The 23,611-nt window shown below is 35.8% G+C and overlaps 1 protein-coding gene across 8 annotated transcripts in view; it reads right to left on the reverse strand.

Moving 5' to 3' along the window:
- LOC137273406 (pre-B-cell leukemia transcription factor 1-like) overlaps nt 1-17,829 on the reverse strand; it is a 31,693-nt gene extending 13,864 nt beyond the window's left edge. For 3 of the 8 annotated variants that reach the window (XM_067806073.1, XM_067806071.1, XM_067806066.1), the window contains exons 1-5: nt 17,362-17,784; nt 17,162-17,235; nt 7,431-7,675; nt 7,050-7,240; nt 5,236-5,371 (exon numbers count right to left, since the gene is read on the reverse strand). In XM_067806073.1, the coding sequence (XP_067662174.1) occupies nt 5,236-5,371; nt 7,050-7,240; nt 7,431-7,675; nt 17,162-17,235; nt 17,362-17,606 (891 nt within the window). In that variant the 5' untranslated portion in view covers nt 17,607-17,784. Of the gene's footprint in view, nt 1-5,235; nt 5,372-7,049; nt 7,241-7,430; nt 7,676-17,161; nt 17,236-17,349 lie in introns of all 8 variants that reach the window. The other 5 variants (XM_067806069.1, XM_067806068.1, XM_067806072.1 and 2 more) reach the window with 5 other exon arrangements.
- Between the last annotated feature and the right edge of the window lie 5,782 nt (nt 17,830-23,611).

Consider the following 23,611-nt stretch of genomic DNA (forward strand, 5'->3'; position numbering starts at 1 on the left):
CTCAACAACAACCCTTTTCAAAGCCATCTGTGTCTGTTCAAAAACAACCCTTTTCAAAGCAACCATCTGATGTGTTTCAAGTTATACAGTCTACAGATAAGGGTTAAGGGAGATAACATAAGGATATAACCTAACAGTAACAAATGTACCAGTAGGTATGGTAGCCACACAGTCAATAATTCAGCTCTGAGACAATGGGGGACCGTGTTTGATTTATGATGATCACAGTACAATTTCTTAAATAACCGACCTATACATTCTAGTGTTGGGAATCGTTGGAAATCTGATGATTGATGGTTACTTCATTACCAACGAACAATCATCGAAAAAGAGTTGGCTTTTTGCATTATCCTATTCAGGTTGTTATTGTAGATGTGTATAACATGATGCAACTTTCTGAGAATTAAACAGGTTTTCAGGCCCTTAAAACTTTGAAGACATGTTTCATCATCAAGTGTTTTAAAGACTTTTCGGTGAGTAAAGTGAGTTTTCTAAGAATTAAAGAGGTTTTCAGGTGCTTACAACTTTGAAGATATGGCACAGGCGTAACTCTTTCCAATAATTTCTTACTACTGTTAATGCTTCACTATGACACCAGTAACATCAAAAGATGCAATCCATTTCAAATCCGTATTCTTATAAACAAGTATCTCTCAGTCTCAAGACATAGAATATTACAAACCTCCAAAACAACTTCAACCTCTAACACGAACATCCGCTTTCTCCAAATATATATACTTCCCCATTATAAAGACTTATTATCCCTTATGACTTGCCTGAAATCGATAATTGAAACTTCAAAGCGAACAGCTTGCAAACGGAGAATATTTGCCACATATGGAATGTAACATCTCTCTAAATCGAGAACTGTCCGGTTTTGTCCATGTTTGCCATACTGGTTTCGATCACACGTGGTGCATAGGATATTCGTAAAGAGCCCTCTAGTGGGCATAACTCCATGGTGTTCGCTTAAAATAATGTTCTACCTTTAAAGGGCACTATAGTTGAATTAATGCAATATTACATTAATTCATTCGAACTTTTTAATTAAATATTTTAATTTAAAATTTGTAATTTTTGGAGAGGAGTAAACCATATGTTAGCTTCCCTGGGGTCTGAAAGTACTTTTCAGAGAAATGTAATATATATCTTTAGAGAAGTGTGGTATGATACTGTGCCTTTAATGTGATCAATAGTTCAGATCTCAAGAGGCAGCGTCTGTGATGTAAACTGCAGGTTAGCTACAGAACTCTCTCTCCATTCCACACGCAGTCGATATATATCCGGACAACCCGGCTTGAGTGACAGATTCATTATCAGACCAGTTTCCATATTGCATTACCGTCTCTCGGGGTTCGGAAACAAGGACACAACTAAAGACTGATATTTTCTTTGGTTAAAAATAATGGACTTTATCGCCAAAATCAGGACAGACAGACATTTTCCTTAATTGAAAACGAGTAATTTCTTATCATACATCTCAGCCAGAAAATACTTCACTTGTTTTCTGGTTTATTTGATGGTGAACCAACCTTAAATTCTTCAGTTGTTAATTACTCATAAGACGGGTATCTTTTAGAGTGAGAATGCCAAAACATAAAAAACAAAGGCCGAAAATGACCCCTTTGGGCAATGTAATCAATGATACACATCAATGAAACACTTAGCTGATACATTTAAGGCAAAAAATTGAATATTTAATCAGTTCCATGGTGCCCAATCCAATCATGAATGTCAATATCCTTCCCTTTCTTGACCCAGTTCACAGACTCTTAGAAATTCTTTAGATATATTCTTGAACCATAACAAACAAAACAAATATCCATGACAACATTGTTGGAAAGGATTGAGAGCAGACTGTTATTTGCATAGTAATTTCTTGGTGGCCATTACAGTTTGTGCAGGAAAGGGAGTTTGATTGACAGGTTCATTATCTGCAGCAGCATTCAGCCAGTCTTGGATGGGGCTCTGTACTAGTGGGCAAGAAGGAGGATTTTTTTTTTCAAAATTTTAGGTGTGTTTTTTAGCGTGCTACTAATAGGGATGCTGACCTTAGAATAAAGAGAGTCTGATTCATCACAAAGCACCATTCTTCAATATCCAATTGAGACATTTTATAATCTTACAGTTCAGCCACTCTATCTTGAAGGTACCTAGGATAATGAAAGCAATTTTGTCAAGAAACACATCAAACTCTGCTTTAAACAAAAATATAATACAGTTTCATGAAAACTAAACATTCTTTTACAAGCTAAAAAAAAACCCCTGATGGATAAAATTTTAAATTCTTCATCACTGTTGGTGGAGCGAACAGATTTACAAACAAATTCACCTGCTACAAGCAACATAATGTTTCAATATCATACTGACTACTAAATCCCTGTATTTCACCTCAAACAAAGCAGTAGTGTGACAATAAACCCTTGCTATACAACTATCTCTGTCAGAACTAAATATATATTATTAAACACTAAACTGCCATAAGATTTTGTTTGAGATTAATGGTTTGAAGACCAATTAGCAATTTTATTAGATTTTTATCATTGTTTCATACCATTAAGGAACTTGAACAAAACCATCATGATTTTAACACTAGACAATGTACTGAAAAATTATCCATTGTGAAATCCTGTTCCTCTCACCTTCCTGGAAAAATCATTGCTTGATCTGTCAAACAACAGTTGCTAACAGACCGGACAGATACTGATGACATACTCGAGCTCAAAACAACATTCCCTTCTCTAAAAATGTTCACAATCTCAACAAAAAGGAACTGAAAAATGAGCGAACTGGCTACATTACTTTAACTGTCTATCTAGTATACACAGCAAATATGTCAATGTATGTCAGTCGAAACGTTTCTTCGTGTGTGCTTAACACTAAGGACATTTTCACAACTGTGTTGTATGCATTGTAAAATTTAGTTTTGAAGTAATTATGCACAAATTAAACATTTTTCATGAAAGTATGACATGGACACTGTAACTTATAAAAAGTGTCACCTATGCATTAACTATTTATTAATTATAATTAATGTTATAAAACAAGACATGTGGTTTAACCAAACCATACACATGTCAAAATATCTGGATTCTGCAAAAAGGCATCAACACAAATTGAACTTAATCATTCCTATCCATGGTTCATTGTGAAAAGATGAAATATGTTTTACAACTCTGAAAAAGAAAAATAAAGTTCTTCCTTTAAAAACATACATCAACATGCCATGAGTGTCTATGTTCTCACCAAACATAAACATCATGACAAAATCCCCAATTTGTCTCACAATTATCTGAATAACTTACTTCTGTCAACCTGAGTGAAACTCGATGCCAGTACCAGCCTGACAAATTCCATACAGAGTGACCTTCAGTTTCTCCATTAATTGTGATGTAGAGCAGAATTCCTTACAAGTGGATATGAAACTAATAACACCTTGTTTCAAATAGAATCGATTGCAGTGACTTTTACATGAAATATAGAGTATCACAGAATATTTTTGCTATTCAATATCGGTCTCTTTTCTTTTTCAACTTATACAATAAATTATGTTGATAAATGGAAACTTGAATAATTAATATGTTCAGTATTATTTCAGAAGTCTACTACTAAGGTAATATCTATGTACATAGAATACAAGATTCAAAGACACAGAATACTTGTCTGATCTTCTTACCCTTATCATTTTTTTCAAAATCACATACCTGATAAATTTTACAAGTAAACAGATTAAAATTTGAATCAAATTACTTCAACTTATTTTGGTGACTTCTTGTCTCAAAGACTATGTACATCTCCAAGAAATAAATACCATTTGTGATGCCACTTGGAGCACCGACCTTATGTTATTACGAACATGTTGTGAATCTTGCCATGCAAATGTTACCAGGATTCAAGTTAGTCATTACTCAGTTCTATTATTAACCAGCCAATCAAGCTATAATCATCTTTGAAATTTGGATGCAGGTCAGAAAAAATCAATTCCACTGCCAAAACGTGCTTATTAGATTTGACAGCTGAGGGTCCAAATTGGTGGAACTCATTTCTCTAAATTATACACTGCATAAGGCTGAGATATCCCTATCTTTAAGAATCAATATGATGTTACGATTTTCATGGCTGTAATATAAACATTAGTTTCGGAATGAAAAGAGAGCAAGCTACCTTTGTTACTTACAAGGTAATTTTGTTATTCAGAAATTATTATGATATTGTTTAGTTTTGAAAATTTTAAAATCCTTTCAATTGTTTTTCCCCTAAACAACATCATTTGTGAATAAACAGAAATTTAAACTTACTAGGATAGCAGAATGTTGATTTGTTGACTAAATACTGTTACACAGGTTGATGATATGAGGTGTGGTCAGTTAGAAATAAGCATAAAGGATGGCTCACAATGATTGATGATTCATAAACACGTAACGTTCAGCTTTAAAACTAAAACACAAATTAAAACTCAAGAGCACAAATATCCACTTGTGAAGCATTCAATTCAGTAAACAAATTGGGGACGGCAAAATGAGAAGAAATATGTATTGCTGCATCCCAAATTGATGCTAAAATCTTGATGTTCTGAAACAATATCACCGCACTGTCTACCAAGCATCATAGTGTCAAAAGTAGTGGGCAAAGGTTTTGGTAACTGCTGCAATTGACCATGCGTTTAGTTAAACAGAAAACGTACGTATGTATGACTTTACTGACATATTACTAATTACAACTACATTGGAACAGAATAAAACACGATCCTCATTTTACACTTTGTATGCAGAAACCGAAAATATGTTACCTTACGACTTGCTTAACACCAGATCTTAAAGTATCAAAGGAGACAGTTCATGGTGATTTGATGAACGAACTTGTTATATCACAATTTTTAAACATGCAGTGTTCAAAACAAATCTCAAAAATATACAGACAAGTTAAGTTAGTTACAGCTAGCCAGGAACAAATTTTCAGTTATCGCCAACACGTTTACAGTGAAATCAGCTTTAATGAGCAAAAACTAGCTTTTCACATTGCAGCAACATGCATAATATATTCATATTGAACTACATGTTTTCCGGGTATGTTGAGATAAATGCTCTAGGCCACGTACGGAAACTAAAAAATGCCAATGAAAGCGTCAAAAACAGCGTAAACTAAATGTACTCAACCCAACCACGTGACTCTAAGTCTACTTGGCCCAAACAGGCAGTTTATTATTGCAGTAGCCATCACGATCATAGCACCAACCTGAGACACGGTAATGCCACACTTCCGCGCGAGCTCTTCTTTTGCTTCTTCGGAAGGGTAGGGGTTACTGAGGTGCGAGTAGAAATATTCATTCAGTATCTCTGTTGCTTGCTTGCTGAAGTTACGCCTCTTTCTTCTGAAAACCGTAAGTGAAACTTTCATTAAGACACACAATTGGGTCAAGGTCAGGTCAGGAATGTTTGTATATTTTTTCACCCATGTTACATTTGCTTTGCATTATTTGAGCAATTAGTTCTCATTAAAAATCAAATTAAAAAAAAATAAGGGACATTCAGGTAAAGGTCACATAGGCGAAGTACACACAGAGGCACAAAAAGGACTTGTGACATTGTTGTCAGTAATACAAATGCATCTCTCATAGCACATGATCTGTTAACTTGCACATGATCTGTTAACTCAAGTATCTTATCCAAAGCTTAAATCTCTGTTTGTTACATAAATTACCACAAATTAGCTGTATAATGCAAAAAGAAATATTTTCGAAGATTTTACAGAAGATTTCTCCTTGGAATGTTCAATTCAATTTCTTCAGGCACCCTCCCACCCCCTTTTCCAGTTTTATCATGAAAACATGCATACTTCTTGCTCAATCTAACCTCAAATTAAACTCAAAGTATGCATAATTCATCATAATTGCCTTCTGATGACATAGCTTATCACAGTGCTAACAAATCTTTCTTTAATGGTAACACGACAACCCTACCATGTGGAACTATCTCTGCACAGCCCTATGAATATTTTAATACGTTCTACACGATAAGGAATGGTTGTTGTTTTTTAAGATACCAGCTGTGCTGGATTTTCAAGTAAACAAACATAAATGAACTCACTGAACATGTGAACTGCACATTTAAACTTGGTTTCAAAGCAATTACTTGAAAAACATCTGAGCGTAATCCTACATCATAAACTTCATCATTGTCAGCAACTGAAGCGTTATCATTCAGATTCTACTTTCACAGTTCCGATTCATAAAATATTCAAACAAGTGAAATAAATTCTACTTCAAATGGTGCACAGCATGTGTACGTCCAGTTAATGTACAGTACACATGCTGAGATTTGTCTGGAATTTGAGCTAGTATATACAGACTTTTCTAAACAGGGCTGGAAGATAACTTTTGGGGTTGTGGGTGTACTTACACCTTGTACTGCAAGTGGAGGTTACTGAGAATTTTAAGGGTGAACAGACATATTTTTGTGTGAGCAAGCCGGTCATGTGACTTGCAATTCAAGGTATTAACAACTTTTTAGCTATTTAACTTTATATATTGGACAAAATAAATTAGGGATATTGGTATTTTTATGACTGACATCTTATCAGTCAATAAATAAATGTATCACTGTTAATTACTAGTATTTCAAAATAATTCCTAACTATATTGGTTAACTAGTATGTATTCCTAACCATTTTTTGTCTGGATTATGTGTTAAACGTACAAAGATACGTAAATGAGTAAAGGATAAGTTGAAATCTTACATCATGTCGTACAATGTAACATCATTGATTTTTAGGCTAACATAACATTTGTACGCCCTTTATCTGTCCATATAAGAAAACCTGCAGAAACAAAAAGCTTGTAACTGCCATAAGTGCCTCTGTAATGATATCCTGCTTGATACAACTACTTTTTAGATTGTGCTAAAATTGGACTGGACAGAATGAGAGCAAAATTCTCACATTCTTACTGATATATCACATAAAACCTGATTAGCTGCTCTACTGGACAATAAAACTTTCTACTTGAAGTGCAGAAATTTAAACCTGACATCACACAACTTGAAGAAACTTACCTAGCATCTAAGAACCGTGATCTGAGGATCATCACAGCTTCACATGTACTTTGTTTCAGTTGCATTTCAATCGCTGAGAACTTCTTACGAATAATGCTGACCATTCTTTCAATTTCCTTCGGCGCTATCGGTCGCGTTCGACTTTGTTCCCGTAACAAGTTGACCACGTGTGTTGTAAATTCGTTACAAGCCTAGTAAAATAAAGACATATTTTTTTCAGTAAGGATTTCTAAAATGTAAAGAATTGAATACACATTGCTTTGACATTAAAATAAGCATTACTTTAAAGAAACTGGGAATGGGATGGGAAATAATGACAAATTATTAAGACAGATCGGCCGCTATTAATGGAACATTGCATGCAGATGACTGTGGGCTCACCTGTTCATATTTCTCTAACTCAGTGTGGTATATCTGTCTGATCTGGGCCAATTTGGCCCTGTAATCTGAATGTTCAATGGCGCTGTCTGGCTGGCCCCCTGATGCGGCAGCTGTTGCACTGGCCGCTGCTGATGATCCACCCCCCTTTTCTGGCCCTGCCACCCCCTCAGCTATCAGCATATTGTCCAGTCTCATGAGCTGGGGATCTGGGGGCTCCTCTTCCTGTGTATTGCGAATACTCAGTACTGGAAGAAATCAGGTTAAATATTAGTGAAGAGCAAATGTATAAAACTTCATATCAAATACATTAATTGTTATCGGATGTTATTCAAATACAGGAAACTCAACGATGATTCAACAAAAGTACAGTGAGTGAAAGAGTGAGTGAGTGGGCAAGGCGAGGTGAGGTGAGGTGAGGTGAGGTGAGGTGAGGTGAGGTGAGGTGAGGTGAGGTGAGGTGAGGTGAGGTGAGGTGAGGTGAGGTGAGGTGATTTTATGCCATAGTTTTAAGGCAGAGGTCATTTGAAATAGGATTCAAACATCCTACCAATGAGGAATCTCAAACATGAGCATAAACAAATAATTGCCCATACGTCCCTAATTCACACATGTAACAAGCCAGACAGACTTGCATATTCTACAGAGCAATGTATGAAATTAAGCATGATATTCAAGGGGTCCAAGCTCTAATGCAGCAGGTGGAAGATTTAGGGTCCCCTCATTATGCTGACTGCAAGGACTCAAGAACTCTGGAACACTGCATTCTGTTTCTGTCGCTGACTAACCCTATTTTCACAAATCCGGACCGTGCATCACATTTGATGCATGTTTGAAACGGTGTCTTCCTCATCAAAAAACTACATCATAAATCCATGTAATAATAACATACGATAATTACCATGGTAACACTGTACATTCCTATGCAAGTTTTTTGAGAACAGGCCAAACACCACTGAGCAGATAACAGCTGGCCCGATACTATTTCTGCTGGCCCTGGGCCAAAAGGCCAGCAACTAAACCATACCAACACTGCAAGACCTTTTTCATGACCATTAGCGACAGTTCACAGACACAAACTTCTGTTTCACGCTTGGCAAATCTACCTCAGTTTAGTTTGACATGGAGACTTTGAAATACCATCTTGTGGCATAAAACACACGTGCAAGCCAGCATTTATACACACGGCCATTACCGACAGACAGATATCAAAACTCATAAACTTTATCTGACGATAGCGCCACCAACTCCCACCTTTTTCTACACAGCACCAAATACCATGATGCAGTAACTGGAAATAGATATTGCAAATCTGGTGCACTTTATGGCTAATCCTATTCCATAATTGTGCTGCTTAGAAGCAAGGAAAATACACAGCGATGGAGGTTATCTGCCTTCACAACAAAATGTGTATATAATTATCCCCTGACAGGCTAAGTATAGCAATGCTGTCTGTATAGACTGTTATTTGATCTACATCAAATCATGCCCCCCCCTAAAAACGATGTCATTAATTCCACATTAGATAAACATGTTCTCTGTAATTATCAGCTATTGGTGTAATTACCATGGCGATGATTAAGCTCATTTTCACTCGCCTGGATGGAGAGTAATTTTGTGTTACAGTAAATTAAGAGCAAGAAAACGAAGGGTTTTTTTCACCAAGGAGGTACAAAAGGTGTTTTTGACACTATCTCTAAAACAGGAAATGCCATGAAAATCTTTTGATCTTTTGGGCTAAATTTAACCATTAATTTACATGATTTTATCAGCTTTTTGGAATTAATGGCTTCCTCAGCAGTTCTTATGCAGTCTTATCATGTTTAATTTTTTTCCTTGTTCAAAGTGTCATACCTTTCGAGCTACCATTTTGGCATTTATCGAATGTCAGGTTTAAACTCGGTAAACGTGAACACATTTCTTTACTTGTTAAAACATTGGCACCAATTACACCTGGGATCATTTTTGTGCTAATTCTTTTCTCTGCTACTTACGACCAGATCGTAAACTTTTCTGTATATTCCTAGCTGTTTTTCGTGAAGTGATGGTAGTGTGCTACATTTCCAAAACCTTAACATCAACTCATCAATGCCGCTGTGTACATTTGTCCACAAAAAGTCATAAAAAATACATCACATTCAAAACCACTTAGATTATATAAACAAATATTCTGCAATTACATTTTCTTTCTCTCGGAATGATTTATTAATATAAAATATTTCAATAGCTATTCATCTCACAAACTCACAAACAGATGCAATCATGTATTTCACATGCACTTAGGCAGAATTTCATAATTTCAGATCGGTAGACCATGCTCAAGTTTTATATCTCTGTCTGCAAAAATCCATCTATCAATGCTGTCTAACCTGTCTGTGACTTGACAGTTACTTCGTTTGATCATGTCAATCTGCAAGTCTGTCTATGTTGTGTTCATTTAATCTTTAATATCGCTAACAGCAGAAAACTTTACCAAGAGGAAAAATTGGCCTTGCAACAAGAATCATCATTTTGTTGCATCATCTTGTTGCATCCAAAAACAACAAGAAGAGATATCAACCCAGCAACCATTCTCTTGACACCAGAATATGGTGAAATGAATAAAGGAAGAATTACAGAAAGTAAGGTTATTTGGCAAGAAGAGATTCTGAAGTTTTTCTGTTTTTATAACATGTTAAGTTAAGCAATTACAATGTGAAAACTACAGGCCAACTTTAATGATGTCACAAAATTGCAATGGCATTCCTGATTCTAGAAAAATCTGGACTGCAACTCTCCACAGTCAGTCATGACAATAATAAACTGAAAAACAAAACTAGTAAGATTTTGAGATCTGTCATGTACTCTTGTAAATCAACCATTTAGCTGCATATGAATTTTAAACTTTTCAAAGGACTAGCTGCCAAAATGTCAAGCACTTGAGCACATGTCTCAAAATGGCACAATTATCCATCGTAATCCGAGGCTGGTAAATTTTAGGTTGGGTTGGGTGAGTCTTTCATTAGTTAATTAGTTTCAATACTGATGTTATGCCTATGGCTCATGTTGACACACTTAATAGACATTTGATGTTCATTCTGAATTTGCTTAGAATGTAAGTTGCTATTGCATCATACTAATTGCTGATTTCCAATCAGACTGAGATTGATTGCACTCCCCTGGAGCTAAAACTCTGGTCACATGTGTTGCTCTATCTCTGGTGATCTCATCAAAATTAACGATATGATATCATTGTCAATTTCAGACCAGCTGTCATTGAACAAATCTACTTGCAACAGGTTCAGGTGAAATAAATGCAATCTGTGCTTTTTCTACTCCTTTAAAATTGAAATACACACAACATGCCATTATGTCAGAATGTAATCATGGCCACAATTCTAAAATCTCTCATGATAATTACTGAAATAACAAAAAGACAGATTTGAGATTTTTCTGTATTACAAGCTGTTTCCTGAAATCCATGTCGCCATGTCAACAAAGTCACCCAGGAGGAATTCACATCCAGATAAATCCCGACTGTCATGTAGATTTCACTATAGATCATGCTCATTTCAATAACACATTTAGATTCAAGAGCTCACTGTGAGGCAGCCTATCTTATCATTTCAGGGCCACACACATCATTGACAGGTCTTGGATGGGCTTGAAGGGCAGCTCAAATTACGCATAATAATCCCTGACAGATAATTTTCATCCTTGCTGTATCTGGAGCTATCGGGTGACCCCTTAACTTGCCACTGAATTAAAAATCAATAGGCAGAAAAACGAGTAGAACGTGTGATATTTTGTCGGCTCTTATGCTTTATTTACGCTCAGCTATAGAACCCCAATGGTGAAAAAATATCTCATTTAATACTAAGCCACAATGGGCTAATGTGATCTGTGAACACACTTAATATCCATAAAATCCCTTTCGTATCATATTAACCTTTGACAGCGTGTGCCTATCAATTACCTCCAAGTGTGTTGAAGGACATAAAGCAGTGATTTTAGATTCTTTCAAAACGATAAATCTCATAGTAATATCATAAGCCACTGTCCGTCTTCTGTGTTCAAATTTCAAGTCTTATGCACACATTCATTCAAACAAAAGACAAAAATCATCTATCACATACTTTCAAGTTTTTTGTGCCCAGATTCACATATTTTCTATGAAAGAGCAAACAAGACCGAGGACACTGAACATGGTGTGCAAGTCTAGAAAAGCAGTATATATGAATGGTTGCAACACTTATTGGGTAGTACCAAGACACGTTTTCACTATAGTCTTGTAGGACAAATAGTTTATTTGCTTATTAGTGTAGCCACCAGTGTTGCCATGGTAAGATCCCACGAGACACACCAACTAAGGCCAGTCCCTCTAGTTTCATATATGCCCAAATGAGACTATTTTCAGCTTGATTTACAACTTGAAACAGTGATTGCATATTATGCCTCTTATCGGTGCGACTCCTTAAACCAGCCAGGTCTCCATGTCGGCCCAGATCTCAGGTCACGTAGGTTATCTTGGGTAATCACTACAGTGACGTTGCCATTATTTCAAACGGCAAGGTACACATGAAAAATAGAACACATGGAAACCCAGCCCATAAATTTCCAGAAACAATACTCAACACTGCCTCCTGAGTTAAGGTTGTGTAATTCGTTAAAAAAGTCCAGTTTTACAGGCGATAAAAACTTGCTGACTAACATGCAGCGCTCGTTAAGGAAATGAAACCGTTGACCCATACACGACTTAATATGTAACGGAAAACTTAACGATGGCATTAGATTAATGTTTCTACTCGACAGAACGTTAACAATCTATTATTAATTTTCAGACACAACATTCAATCTGTCATAACAAGGCCATATTGAGATTTAGATGGTGCTTATATGAAAAACAGTTTAATGATAAACATGTTTGAAAAGGACCGACAAATTATTTTGGAACCAAAATCTTTGTTGGCAATCCTGAAGTATGATCTCTCAATGGTTGAAATCTTGAGAGAATTTCTGACATGGAAAGAAATTCCAAGTTCTAGTATGAATGAATTACTGTTATTGAGGTATATAATTGTCCTAACTGATCAGTAAATAAAAAACTGTTATAGCTTTAGACAGGGCAGATTGCCTTCAACGAAATACTAGTTTACAGAATACCTGAAATAATGGCTATATTACATCAGCTGTTTTCTTTCAAAAACATTATTGAAAAAATAACTCTTTCTCAAATTCATGTATTTGAATGATTTACACAGGAAGGATTCACAGACTTGACATCACTTATCATTAAACGTTACAATGAACCAATATCATTTATTTATAGAGTTCACACACAAATTCAGATGCCAAACAAACCAAAAATATTAAAGATGTAAATACCTAGAAAAGTGTGAACATCTAAATGATGTCCACATCTTCAACAATATCATAAGGCAAATACACATCAAAATTTTCATTTGAAACAGAATGTATCAGAGGGTATCCTAAATTGTACTACTCATAATGCATGTTGATATTATGTCATTAAATATTTCTCTCCAACTTGGTTCAGTTATTAACATGGATCTACTAGGAAGTACTCACTTGGGGATGGGTCGTTCATTTTATCTACTAAATCCATTTATCATAATTATCAAAAGAAATGCATAAAATCAGCAAATTAAATCCATAACTTATTCTGTGGAATTAAATCAATAAGTCAATCAAGACAATCAAAAAATGTTAAACAGACAAAAAAGTGCTCATAACCATATTATTTTTTTAAATATTCATAATGAATATTTATAATAAACTATGCTTATAATTCTTATGACACTATAGTACATGCTTTGTAAAACAGTGACAAATAAACAAGTTTGCACATTCAATTTAACAATGGCCCGAAAAATATTTCATGTCAAATTATCCACATCGGTCGCAGCTTGGCAGTTTCCAAATAACAACAAAGGAATCACTGCCTTAGTTTGTCCAAAGCATCCATGCCCTCTGAGCATCCAAATCCTCTTTTGTCCTCCTCTGAGAGCCGTAGCTGCTCAGGCATTAACTGGCGATTTTCATGAAAGCACCTTTCTTTCATAAATGGCACATTTTCCACCCCACACTTCAAGAAAGGTCATTTGAAGAGAAAGAAATGGAAGGATCTATTTAAGTGTGGGCTGTAAACAGACACGGGCTCTTGGCCTATTGGTTTGCCTGGTTGAAGACATTTGAACCCCCAAATTGGAGTAAATCTCCACACAATAAATCTGGATTTAAACAAGGACCCTTTTGATTTCAATATCATGACACTGAATGCTTCTCCGTTAATGATTTGTTTACTCTGTCAAGGAACTGCCTGTCTAATTAAATTACAGTGGTATCACATTTAAACTGACAGGGAAGATCCACTAGTGCAAATACTTGAAATGCTTTGTCACTTTCAATGATATTAAACGATTGTTTACAGAGCAGCACATTTACATTTGGAGTAACTTTATGGGAAACCAGTGAATGTTGACAGAACAGAAATTTCACAGGATTGGAAGTTTTTTAACCTTACCAAATCATCATGTATCTGCTCAAATATTGATAGTAATCTCAATACAATGAACACCAAATGTAAAAGGTAAAATTTAGCACAATGAATGTAAAAAAAAAAACTGATAAAAAAAGAAGCTTTAGCAAGTTAGGGAAGACTTGCAAAAAAAATGTGTTCAGAAGGGGATTTACAACTGATGTTTGACAGTTGAAAACATTTTTAAAAATTATCATAAACACCACATGATATCAAAATAATGACAATATTTTCTTTGTAAAACTGGTTTGTTTCCAAGTGTTGGCATACAACATTAATTGTAGTCACTTGAAGCTTTTAAGACATTATGAGACTCATTTTTTAAGAGGTTTGTTTTAAAAACTTTAATTACTACCAAGTGGTGCCTTAAGCTGTGAGTATAATTCAAATATGATGTTCCCATAATCACTGAAAAACTCAGAAAAATGGTAATTGAGGAGCAACATAAGTACAGAAAAATACAAAAAAAATTACATAATGCTACTGCCTTCATCTTACCCATGACCATAAAAATGCATCTTTTCAACTGAATTCTTAAAATATAACAAAAACATGTAAAGAACTACTAAACGTGTTAATTTCATTGGCCAAAATGACAGCCAAGAGACAACATAGGATGCAAAATATCTATTGCACAAACATTTCATATATGAACAGTGACAATTTTCTTTAAACTACATAAAAATATGGTATATATATTAAAATTAGTGAATAGTATTTCGCCATTTTGCCTGATCATTAACAATCCAGGGGACATTACCAAATTAATCAATTTCTTCAGCTTTCTGACATCCACCCCTCCAATTGTCCATCTATTGCTAAGTATCGGGTTATATTCTGAAGACAGTGGCTGCAATCAGTATCAAGACTAGCCCTGTCTGACACTAGGGCAATTTTAGATAGGATAGTCTTCCCCTCCTGCTGTGAACCCAAGGTCAGGAGGTCAGGGTTCATTGTAACCATTTCCTTGAGGCTGAACTGCAAGAACTGGGATCCACCATTTAGTTGGATTTGGAGGCCAGCTATTTGAGAAATTTGGAGGGTTGGAAATTAATTTACCCAGAGGAGGATGGCAGAGTCTGTTCAATGTGGCCGACAGATGATTAGTATCTATGTGGAATTTCTTTGTCAGTTACTGCTATCAGCATGTGTCTCAGTTCAGAAAATCGTTTCCAGGGTTTCTTTGTTGAGGGTTTCAGGAAATTGATTTCTTGGAACAAACTGATAATTAAATGTTTCAGATTTCAAGAAGTAATTTGCTTAAGAATTAACATCAATAAATTGAGTATTTTCAAAAAATTATTCAGATTCCTGTAAATAGTAGATAAAAGACAAAGTTCTGAACTTGGTAGAATACAGGCTTAAAGTCTTTCCTACTTGATAATAAAGTTCAAAAGATTTATCATTCAAAGGTTTTCTAACGCTACCAAGTCTCTGCCTAACTGACTGACTCGTCTTTGAAAGCAAGAACACTTGCTGGCTTCCTATGTAGAAGTAGGCCTTGTCTTCGTGTTGAAAATAATTCACATACATCAATCCTGATAGGTTGGTGGTGAAAGAAATTATTCTGGAGCGAAATGTAAACCCTGAGTGTTCAATTTCCTGTATCAAATATTCAGCAGCCCAATCCATCATAAATTGACAGATCAGTGTCAAGATTGCAATCTACAAACCCCTGCGCCCTCACAGACGATATTCCTAAATCTCATTGCTCTGACAATCTTAGCTAGGAATTCTTCTATAGTCACACTTCTTTCCCATGAAGCTAGAGAATGGCTTCTCATGATACACAATGACCACTGGTCAAAGGGAGTTCAGGGCCACAGTAAACAATGCTGATTAAATCTCTACTGATGGACTTGAAAAACACTCAAAGAGATGATCATCAATTTCAGCGGATCAATAATTCAAGTGATTGATTGAAATGAACTACAGGAAAGTTCTATCAGTTGGAGACACTGAAATTGTATATAACGAGAAAGCAATTAGCTTCCTGCTTCTTTTTTCAAACCCTGAATAAATCTTCAAATTAATTTTCATAATATATACATGATAGTCAATAGAAGTGAAAATGGTTCTGGAAATACACTGTTGTATTTTCATAATTAATTCAGTATTTAACTACTGTGTTCATTTTAGTAGTTTATAGAATATTGCTACTGTTTCTTGATGAAATGCTATGCAAAAACTATCTTATCTTATCTTCAGTGATACTTGCATGTCTATGATATTATTTTCTAATGCTGAATTAAAGATACAGACACATAAATAACTGTACGCCTTTCAACCAAATTTGTCTCTGCAGGCAAACACATAGCAATCTCATTTAGTTTGAAGGAAGATAACAAACCAAGGTTGTCATCAAGTCAACACAATCTACTTACTAGTTCCTCCTCATATATAACCAAAGTGACCATTCTGTATGCCTGCGATTTTCTCAATCGAGTAACTATTTAAAGTTAAGCTATCCACATATTCTGTTGCTCTGATATTCAGCGTCATATGAATGTAGCAACAATGCTGACAAAATCTGTTATTTATTACAAAGGGACAAGTATGACTGACTTTTATTTCTTGTTCATTACAATGAGAAAATATCATCTGGTTGTAACATTGCTATATAGTAGCAAACATCTGCCTTAATTACAAGTCTGACAAGGAAAAATAACTTATTAAATGTTTAGTGTATGATGTTTGACAGACCAAAGTATGTTCAAATGTTGACCATAGACCCTACACTAATTTGCTGTAACATTTTGGTGTGTTTGTTCTGTATGTAATCAGCATATCGCATATCTTGTAAATGAATGTGAAACTGTTTTCGTTTCGTGAGAGTGTTAATAAACATCACTTGATCACAATCACTTCCTGAGTTGAATATATTCATGAATCACACAGGTTGTAACATTTTCTGCTATACAATACACTGACTTGTAAACATTATTATTCTGAAAATGTAGTTTAATGCTTCATAGTATGTGTGTCTTTCAATGTTAATTAGTGCTCAACACATGCTATATTTGTTAAATTGTCTAATCCCTGTCATCAGATTACAAGTAAATTATGTGCTTGCATAAAATAATGTAGAAAACGCGCTTTGAGAAGTGTTTCTAAAAACTGTAAATATTATGAAAAATAATAATGACTTCAACAATATAAAATGTGCTATCACGGGCAACAACGGTACAGTACATACCAGTTTTTTCTTTGATTTCGCACAACACACTGAAAAGCGCTGGTTTCATCCGATGACAATTTAGGGTATGTTTCCTGTATTGAGAAAGCAAATGTAGTTCATTAGCACACAGATGAAACTAATAATCGCGATGGTAAAATTCCAGAAATCGAAATTCGGAAAATATTGAAATAAAAATTTGCACTCGCCTGTCGACCCACCTGGCTTGAGCCTCATCCAAGCTTTGGTCGGTGATTGTCATGATTTGTTGAAGTATATCCCCAATTTCTTGTTTGCGCTGGTCTGGATCGGAAGGATTCCCAGATTGCTGCATGTTTTGGTCGTATCCAGTCTGCTGAGGCATCACTCCACTCGCCATGCTAACTTGGCCCTGGTGAAGAAGTCTTTGTTGATCTTCCATGCCCGTTGTCGCAGCGGACGAGGCGAATCGAACTAAACTATCCATTTGGAGGCGTTTAGAATCAACACAGAAATACGTCACACTAAAGTGTGAATGTCAGTCCTACGTGCACACTGAATTTTCGCGTCGATTGTCTCCTACACATGCGTCCAAAGCTCGAAATCCAAACACCAACCTCACTCAGTCATCTTCATAATAATCACAAATGGCGACGGCGGTGTGCATAAAATCTCGAGCCAGTGCGCGGAACCAACCAATCAGAGCGCAGGACGCACGAGCTCACGTTTAGCGGGAGAGAATGGCACAGTGACCTACTAAAATGTCTGCGGGTTTCAGAGATATCCGTGGGGCCCCGTTTTAGCTAGTATTACAATAAAACGTCGATAAAACCAACACTTGTCTATGGCTGCATTATACAAACACTGCATTTACGAGACAGTTTCACGCCGGTCTATATCCGCTCGTATAAATGCAATAAATGGGATTTTTAAAAGGGTTAACTTAGGTGAAAGTTTGGTAACACCCTCATGCCCGTCAATAATCAAGTTGATGAAGATTGACAGTTATTGACATGTGTGTAAATATACTGTAATGCTCTCAACCAATCAGTGGAACTGTCAAAATTCTTTTGTATTGGTATCTGTTCTAACAGTGAAAACTGCACAATGACAGAATTTCTCATTTTAAGGGCTAATTCGGTGAATTACGTTGTGCATTAATCACTAATACAAGTTACTATACAACAATACATATCGGAACACATTTCGTCAGTTTCTTTTGAAATTTAAATTTAAAATCTCAAGAAATTTTAAGTCGAAAAGTTTCTTTTTACGTCCGTGTTCTGTTTGGTTGTATCTGGTTATCTGATTTGTTTACATTAACAAATTACACCAAAATGTTGCAGCTTTAGAATGGTGGGTTGTGTTGGTTTCGGGTGGGTTTTTGGTTACATTTTTTTCGTGTGTGTGTGTTGTTTTTTATTTATTTATTTATTTATTTATTTATTTTTGTTTGTATGCGCATGTGTTCTACTGTTTAACTTCGAAAATGCCAATCAAACATTTGGCTGAAACAACAGTTCGCGAGCTTGGAAATAGCATTCACCACGTGATATATGCAAAATGTCAGATATTTCACCAAGAGGAAACAGGAATGACAAATGGGTAGTTGAATTCAAGCTTTGATACAGTCCTGGAATTTAAAAAAATAATTTTAATGCATATGGCGCTATTCTAAAATCCTGCTCGGAGTCATGCAGCTTGACAGTCATAACTCACTCTGAGAGAAGCAGTCAGTTTGGGTCGTGTGAAGATCTGCGATAGAGTCCGTTATCTTCGTAAACATTTTCAACATTAATCCACCCGATACACAGGTTTCAGCATTAAAGTTTTAATTTTGATTTGTAACAATTGTGAAAATAAATGTGTCTTACAAGGTGACATGTTTAATATAATGTTCAGAATCTATGTTTCTGACAATCTTATTTGTATTTACTTGGGTTTATTTAAATGTCATTTCATTTTCCAAAATGTTTTCCACGTACAAGTGACAAAATTACTCATAAGTGACTTCTCACTTTGCTGTCTGGAAGTGATGACATTTATCACTAACGGTTCTTCAGACATATCAATTCCGCACCTGTCAAAACAGATAAAGATTAACAGTAAATCCTCTAATCCGATCTTGCTGGGGATAAGGGTAAAAATGCCACGGATAGGGCATGGCAGACTGTGACCTCACCTCCATCCATTTTGTTTAAGCCAATCAGCAATTAGGAACTGCGCCACTAATTGCTCTAGTTTCAGGAGTCAATCAGTAACGGTAAGCAAATTAGCTTGCAGGTGTCATCTCAGTAAGTGTCGCCGGGTATATAAAACTGTGATCTTATCTGAGCTCTTACGCACATAGCTGATAGCTATTAGCATACGGTATGCAAGCTATATTGCTACCTGTTGAACAGGACCACCCGGAGACAAATGGCAGTTAATTCAAATTACAGACAACGAGTTTTTGTATTGGTGTCGGAATGTCAATTTAAGCATTATCTGTAATAATATTTTATGTTGTATATTCTTAGAATCGATGATTATTCAAAACACAACTGTTTCATTTAGAATGGAATAAGTTAATTTAATTTTGTCTAGTCGGAAGTAAATTAGACAACAACTTTAAATTTACAAGTTCAGGTTTCAGGATAAATCATACACGTTAAGATCGAAATTTATTAGCGCATTTTCGTTTAACAAAATATTTCCTGTTTATTGATTTTAATGCCAATTTCTCCAAATGCTGCATCACGTGCACTTGAAAACCATAATACATTAACTCGGTGTACTTAAAATCATTTTCATTACGAAATCGCTCTCTGTTCTTTCAGAAGCAATAGCAATGTGATTTACATTTTCAAAAATGTCAGTGCTTTTTGTCTTCATACATCGCAATTGTGTATTGTCTATGTGCAGCAACCCATGCTTGCTTGACTATGTCGAAAGATCAGGATCGGGTCAGGCTCGCTGACTTGGTTGACACGTCATCGAATCGATGTTCATGCTGTTGATCACTGGATTGTCTGGTCCAGACTCTATTATTTACAGACCGCCGCCTTATAGCTGGAACATTGCTGAGTGCGGCGTAAAACTAAACTCACTGTCTATGTGAATCAAGTATATTACTGCACTTGATGTGTACTCAACATTATACCTAATGAAGATAAGAATGTGCTATATTATATTTCAGCGATGGCAATAACCGATACACCAAGATATACTTCCTGTCAAAAGTTTAGACTCACCAGTGAATATATAGCCACTTCCTTCAGGCAACTGTCCTAAGATAATTTTCGCAAAATATTCCATAGTGTTAAAAAGGTACTCTCTACATAAGAACTGAAGTATTGTAAAATTGATTTGTAACGTTGAAGTGATTATTGTCGTGAGTTCAGTAAATGATAAAAATCAGTGAAAATTGGTGAATTCTGAACAAAAATTTGCACATGCTTTCCAGCAATTGGATGCATGATCCTCGTGCGAATTATTTATATATTAGCATATAGTTTACAGTTGGATCGATCTTCGATATACAAATGTCTCTCGTTCTCTCTCTCTCTCTCTCTCATGAATCAATACTATATATATATTGCAGCAGGAAACGTAACTAACAACATGTAACAGATAATTAATATATTTGTAAACAAACACTTTTCACACGGTTTTTTTGGTGACCCTTTAAGGTCAAAGGACGTTTTGTGAGCATGGCTTGACCCCTTGGTGACATCTTTTGTATGTGTGATAGGTCGGTCAAGGTCAACAAAGTATGCATAAACAAGAATATGTTTCCATCTGTGTGAACACATGTGAACTGCCTCGGACACATCAGTCTACACCATATCACACGCCACAAAGACTACTACTACTACTACTTCTACAGCTGTCGCTGCTGCTTCTATAGAATAGCAGCTGGTCTCTGAAATGAACATAGTTTGCTGAAAAACGATCATAGTGAAAAAATAATATAATGAAATGGGGCCCTGAGACTTTCTTCATTTTCAGAAGCTAGCGGAATCTAGACTTGCCATTTTTTCAAGACTTGCATTGGCTTTCTTGGATATATTTGCTTCAAGGTCTGAGCGACAGACTACCGCTGCTACTACTACTACTGCAGCTACTACTACTACTGCTACTGCTGCTGCTACTACTGCTACTACTACTACTACAACTGCTACTGATGCTGCTACAACTACTACTGCTGCTACTGCTGCTACTGCTGCTACTACTACAACTGCTACTGCTGCTGTTGCTACTACTACTGATGCTGCTGTTATTGGTGCTGCTATTACTACTGCTACTGCTACTGCTACTGCTACTGCACCAGAGTAATAATAGAAATCCTGATAATAATAATAATAATTATCATTATATGTGTTCTGTCTATCCATTTAACACCTCTCCAACATTCATGTGCACCTCGAATGTGGGTTATTACACGATCTATATTCATGTGACTTGATCACTTTTATTACTATATTTATTGTTGTTTTGTATGCAATAATAAAAATACCACGTGTATACATTTCTCTTGACAACACGTCAGTAGTGATTTTGCAACATTACGACCGCTTAACCATCCTTTAACCAGTTTAAACGCTTCGTTACGGAGACACCCGACGACAAATCGGAGACACCCGAAGTGAACCTCGAATTCTCAACTTAGATAAACTGGCTTAAAGTTTGTGAAGTAAGAAAATACCGGTTTACAATATGACCTGTATAACTGCATGCATCTATTTGGAATGAAACATATTTGTTTCTAAATATTTCTAATCAGACACTAGTGAATCAAGCACCATTACGTCGAGTGTCGTTACACATGTACAAACAGGTACGGTTGACAGGATAAAATATGATCATATATTTATGGTTATATGTTTTAATATATACGTCGTATACACATGTTATAAATTACAACCTAGCAGTTTCCCCTGTCTCACAAACGTCCTTGACTTCACGAGAATTATTTGACTTTCAGTTGTACAATGTACACCACTGTTTGGCCATCTGGACACCTTGACAAAATAACGGTGAAAATGGTCCGTATCTCTGATACAGGATTATAGGTCACGTTTTGCCTTCCTTCAGTTTATCATAAGGAAAGGAAAATATATACATATTTCGCATCAAATATGTCACTTTGATTGACAGTCATAGGTGCCCCTTTGCGAATAAAATGACGCGGTGTAAAAATAGACCAACCCACAGGTCGAATTAAGTCCAGGTTTGCGATGCGGGACGAGGGGTGACAACAGTGGTGTTAAGGGGGACGTGGGAATGGTAGGGCTAGATGGGGGGCACTGAATAATTATTTACTTTTATTTATGACTGATGTGAATTTAATGACATGTCCAAAAGCCGCGGTGTTCAGGAAGACAGAAGCACCTTTCATGTTACTGTATTGAATCAAAAAGTACCGAACCCAAAGCAAAGCTGTCAATTAACATTGAATACGCCACAACAGACTGATAAAACTTTAACTGGGTATATAATCCATCAAACCTTTTTCAATTTTTCAAAATTTTAAATGTGTGGTGTTTTTGGATTTGCTTCATGTCTTATATGTCACTATATCCAGTTTTAAAAATGGTTTATATAAAGTGTATGAAGAAAAGGCCAGGGTTTAGAGTACAGGCCATGATTTATAAATAAAAACAAGAGACCGAGCACAAGATCTGCACAGTTTGAAAACTGGAGAAGACTTTCAGAATTTGATACGAAACTTATCACATGCTTTCACAGAGGTCAGAACTGCTTTTGTAAAATATGTCAATTTAGCCAATATGTATTCTTTGGAGAATGTCTGCTAGAGAAGGACATTACCTATTGTATGTTGTTTACAGACGCACTCACCAGCTCTATGTGATCCAGGGCCTAGATTTTCGATGCTCTCTCAACTTATGGCTATCTTAGCGCTAAGAGAGCTTCCAAAATCTAGGTCCTGGTCCGTAAATAACCGAGGCTGGACCAGATCTCGACAATACAGTGATTAACATCATGAGCATCAATCTAAGCAATTGGGATACAATGACATGTGTCAACCAAGTCAGCGGGTCAGACCACCCGATCCCATTAGTCGCCTCATCCGACAAGAATTATTGTTGAAGATCAACTCTTACCCGAATCTTCACAGTTCTAGTATTTCGTTCCAATATATACAGTCTCAAGGCATGTATAATTACATCTTACTAACACCGTTTCATACTTTTCCAGAAACCTAAAAAAAAGCCAAGGCACCCCGACCCCGAATCCCGAAAATTCAAATGTTGCTCCCTTATTGTTCATTTTAAGACTAAAATGAGTCGACGAGACAGGTTTAAAATATATAATGAAACTTTAACGCTAGATAATCGTATTATAATGACATAGAGTTTAAAACGGAAGAAAGATACAATAAGATATCATTTTAACGTATGTTAGACATTCTTCTGAGTCGGTTATAGAGATAGGCAATTGTATAATGTCTGAATTGTTTATGACAGCATTTTCAAAGATTCGTAACAT

The sequence above is a fragment of the Haliotis asinina genome, chromosome 2 (assembly GCF_037392515.1).
Source record: "Haliotis asinina isolate JCU_RB_2024 chromosome 2, JCU_Hal_asi_v2, whole genome shotgun sequence".
Lineage (NCBI taxonomy): Eukaryota > Metazoa > Mollusca > Gastropoda > Lepetellida > Haliotidae > Haliotis > Haliotis asinina.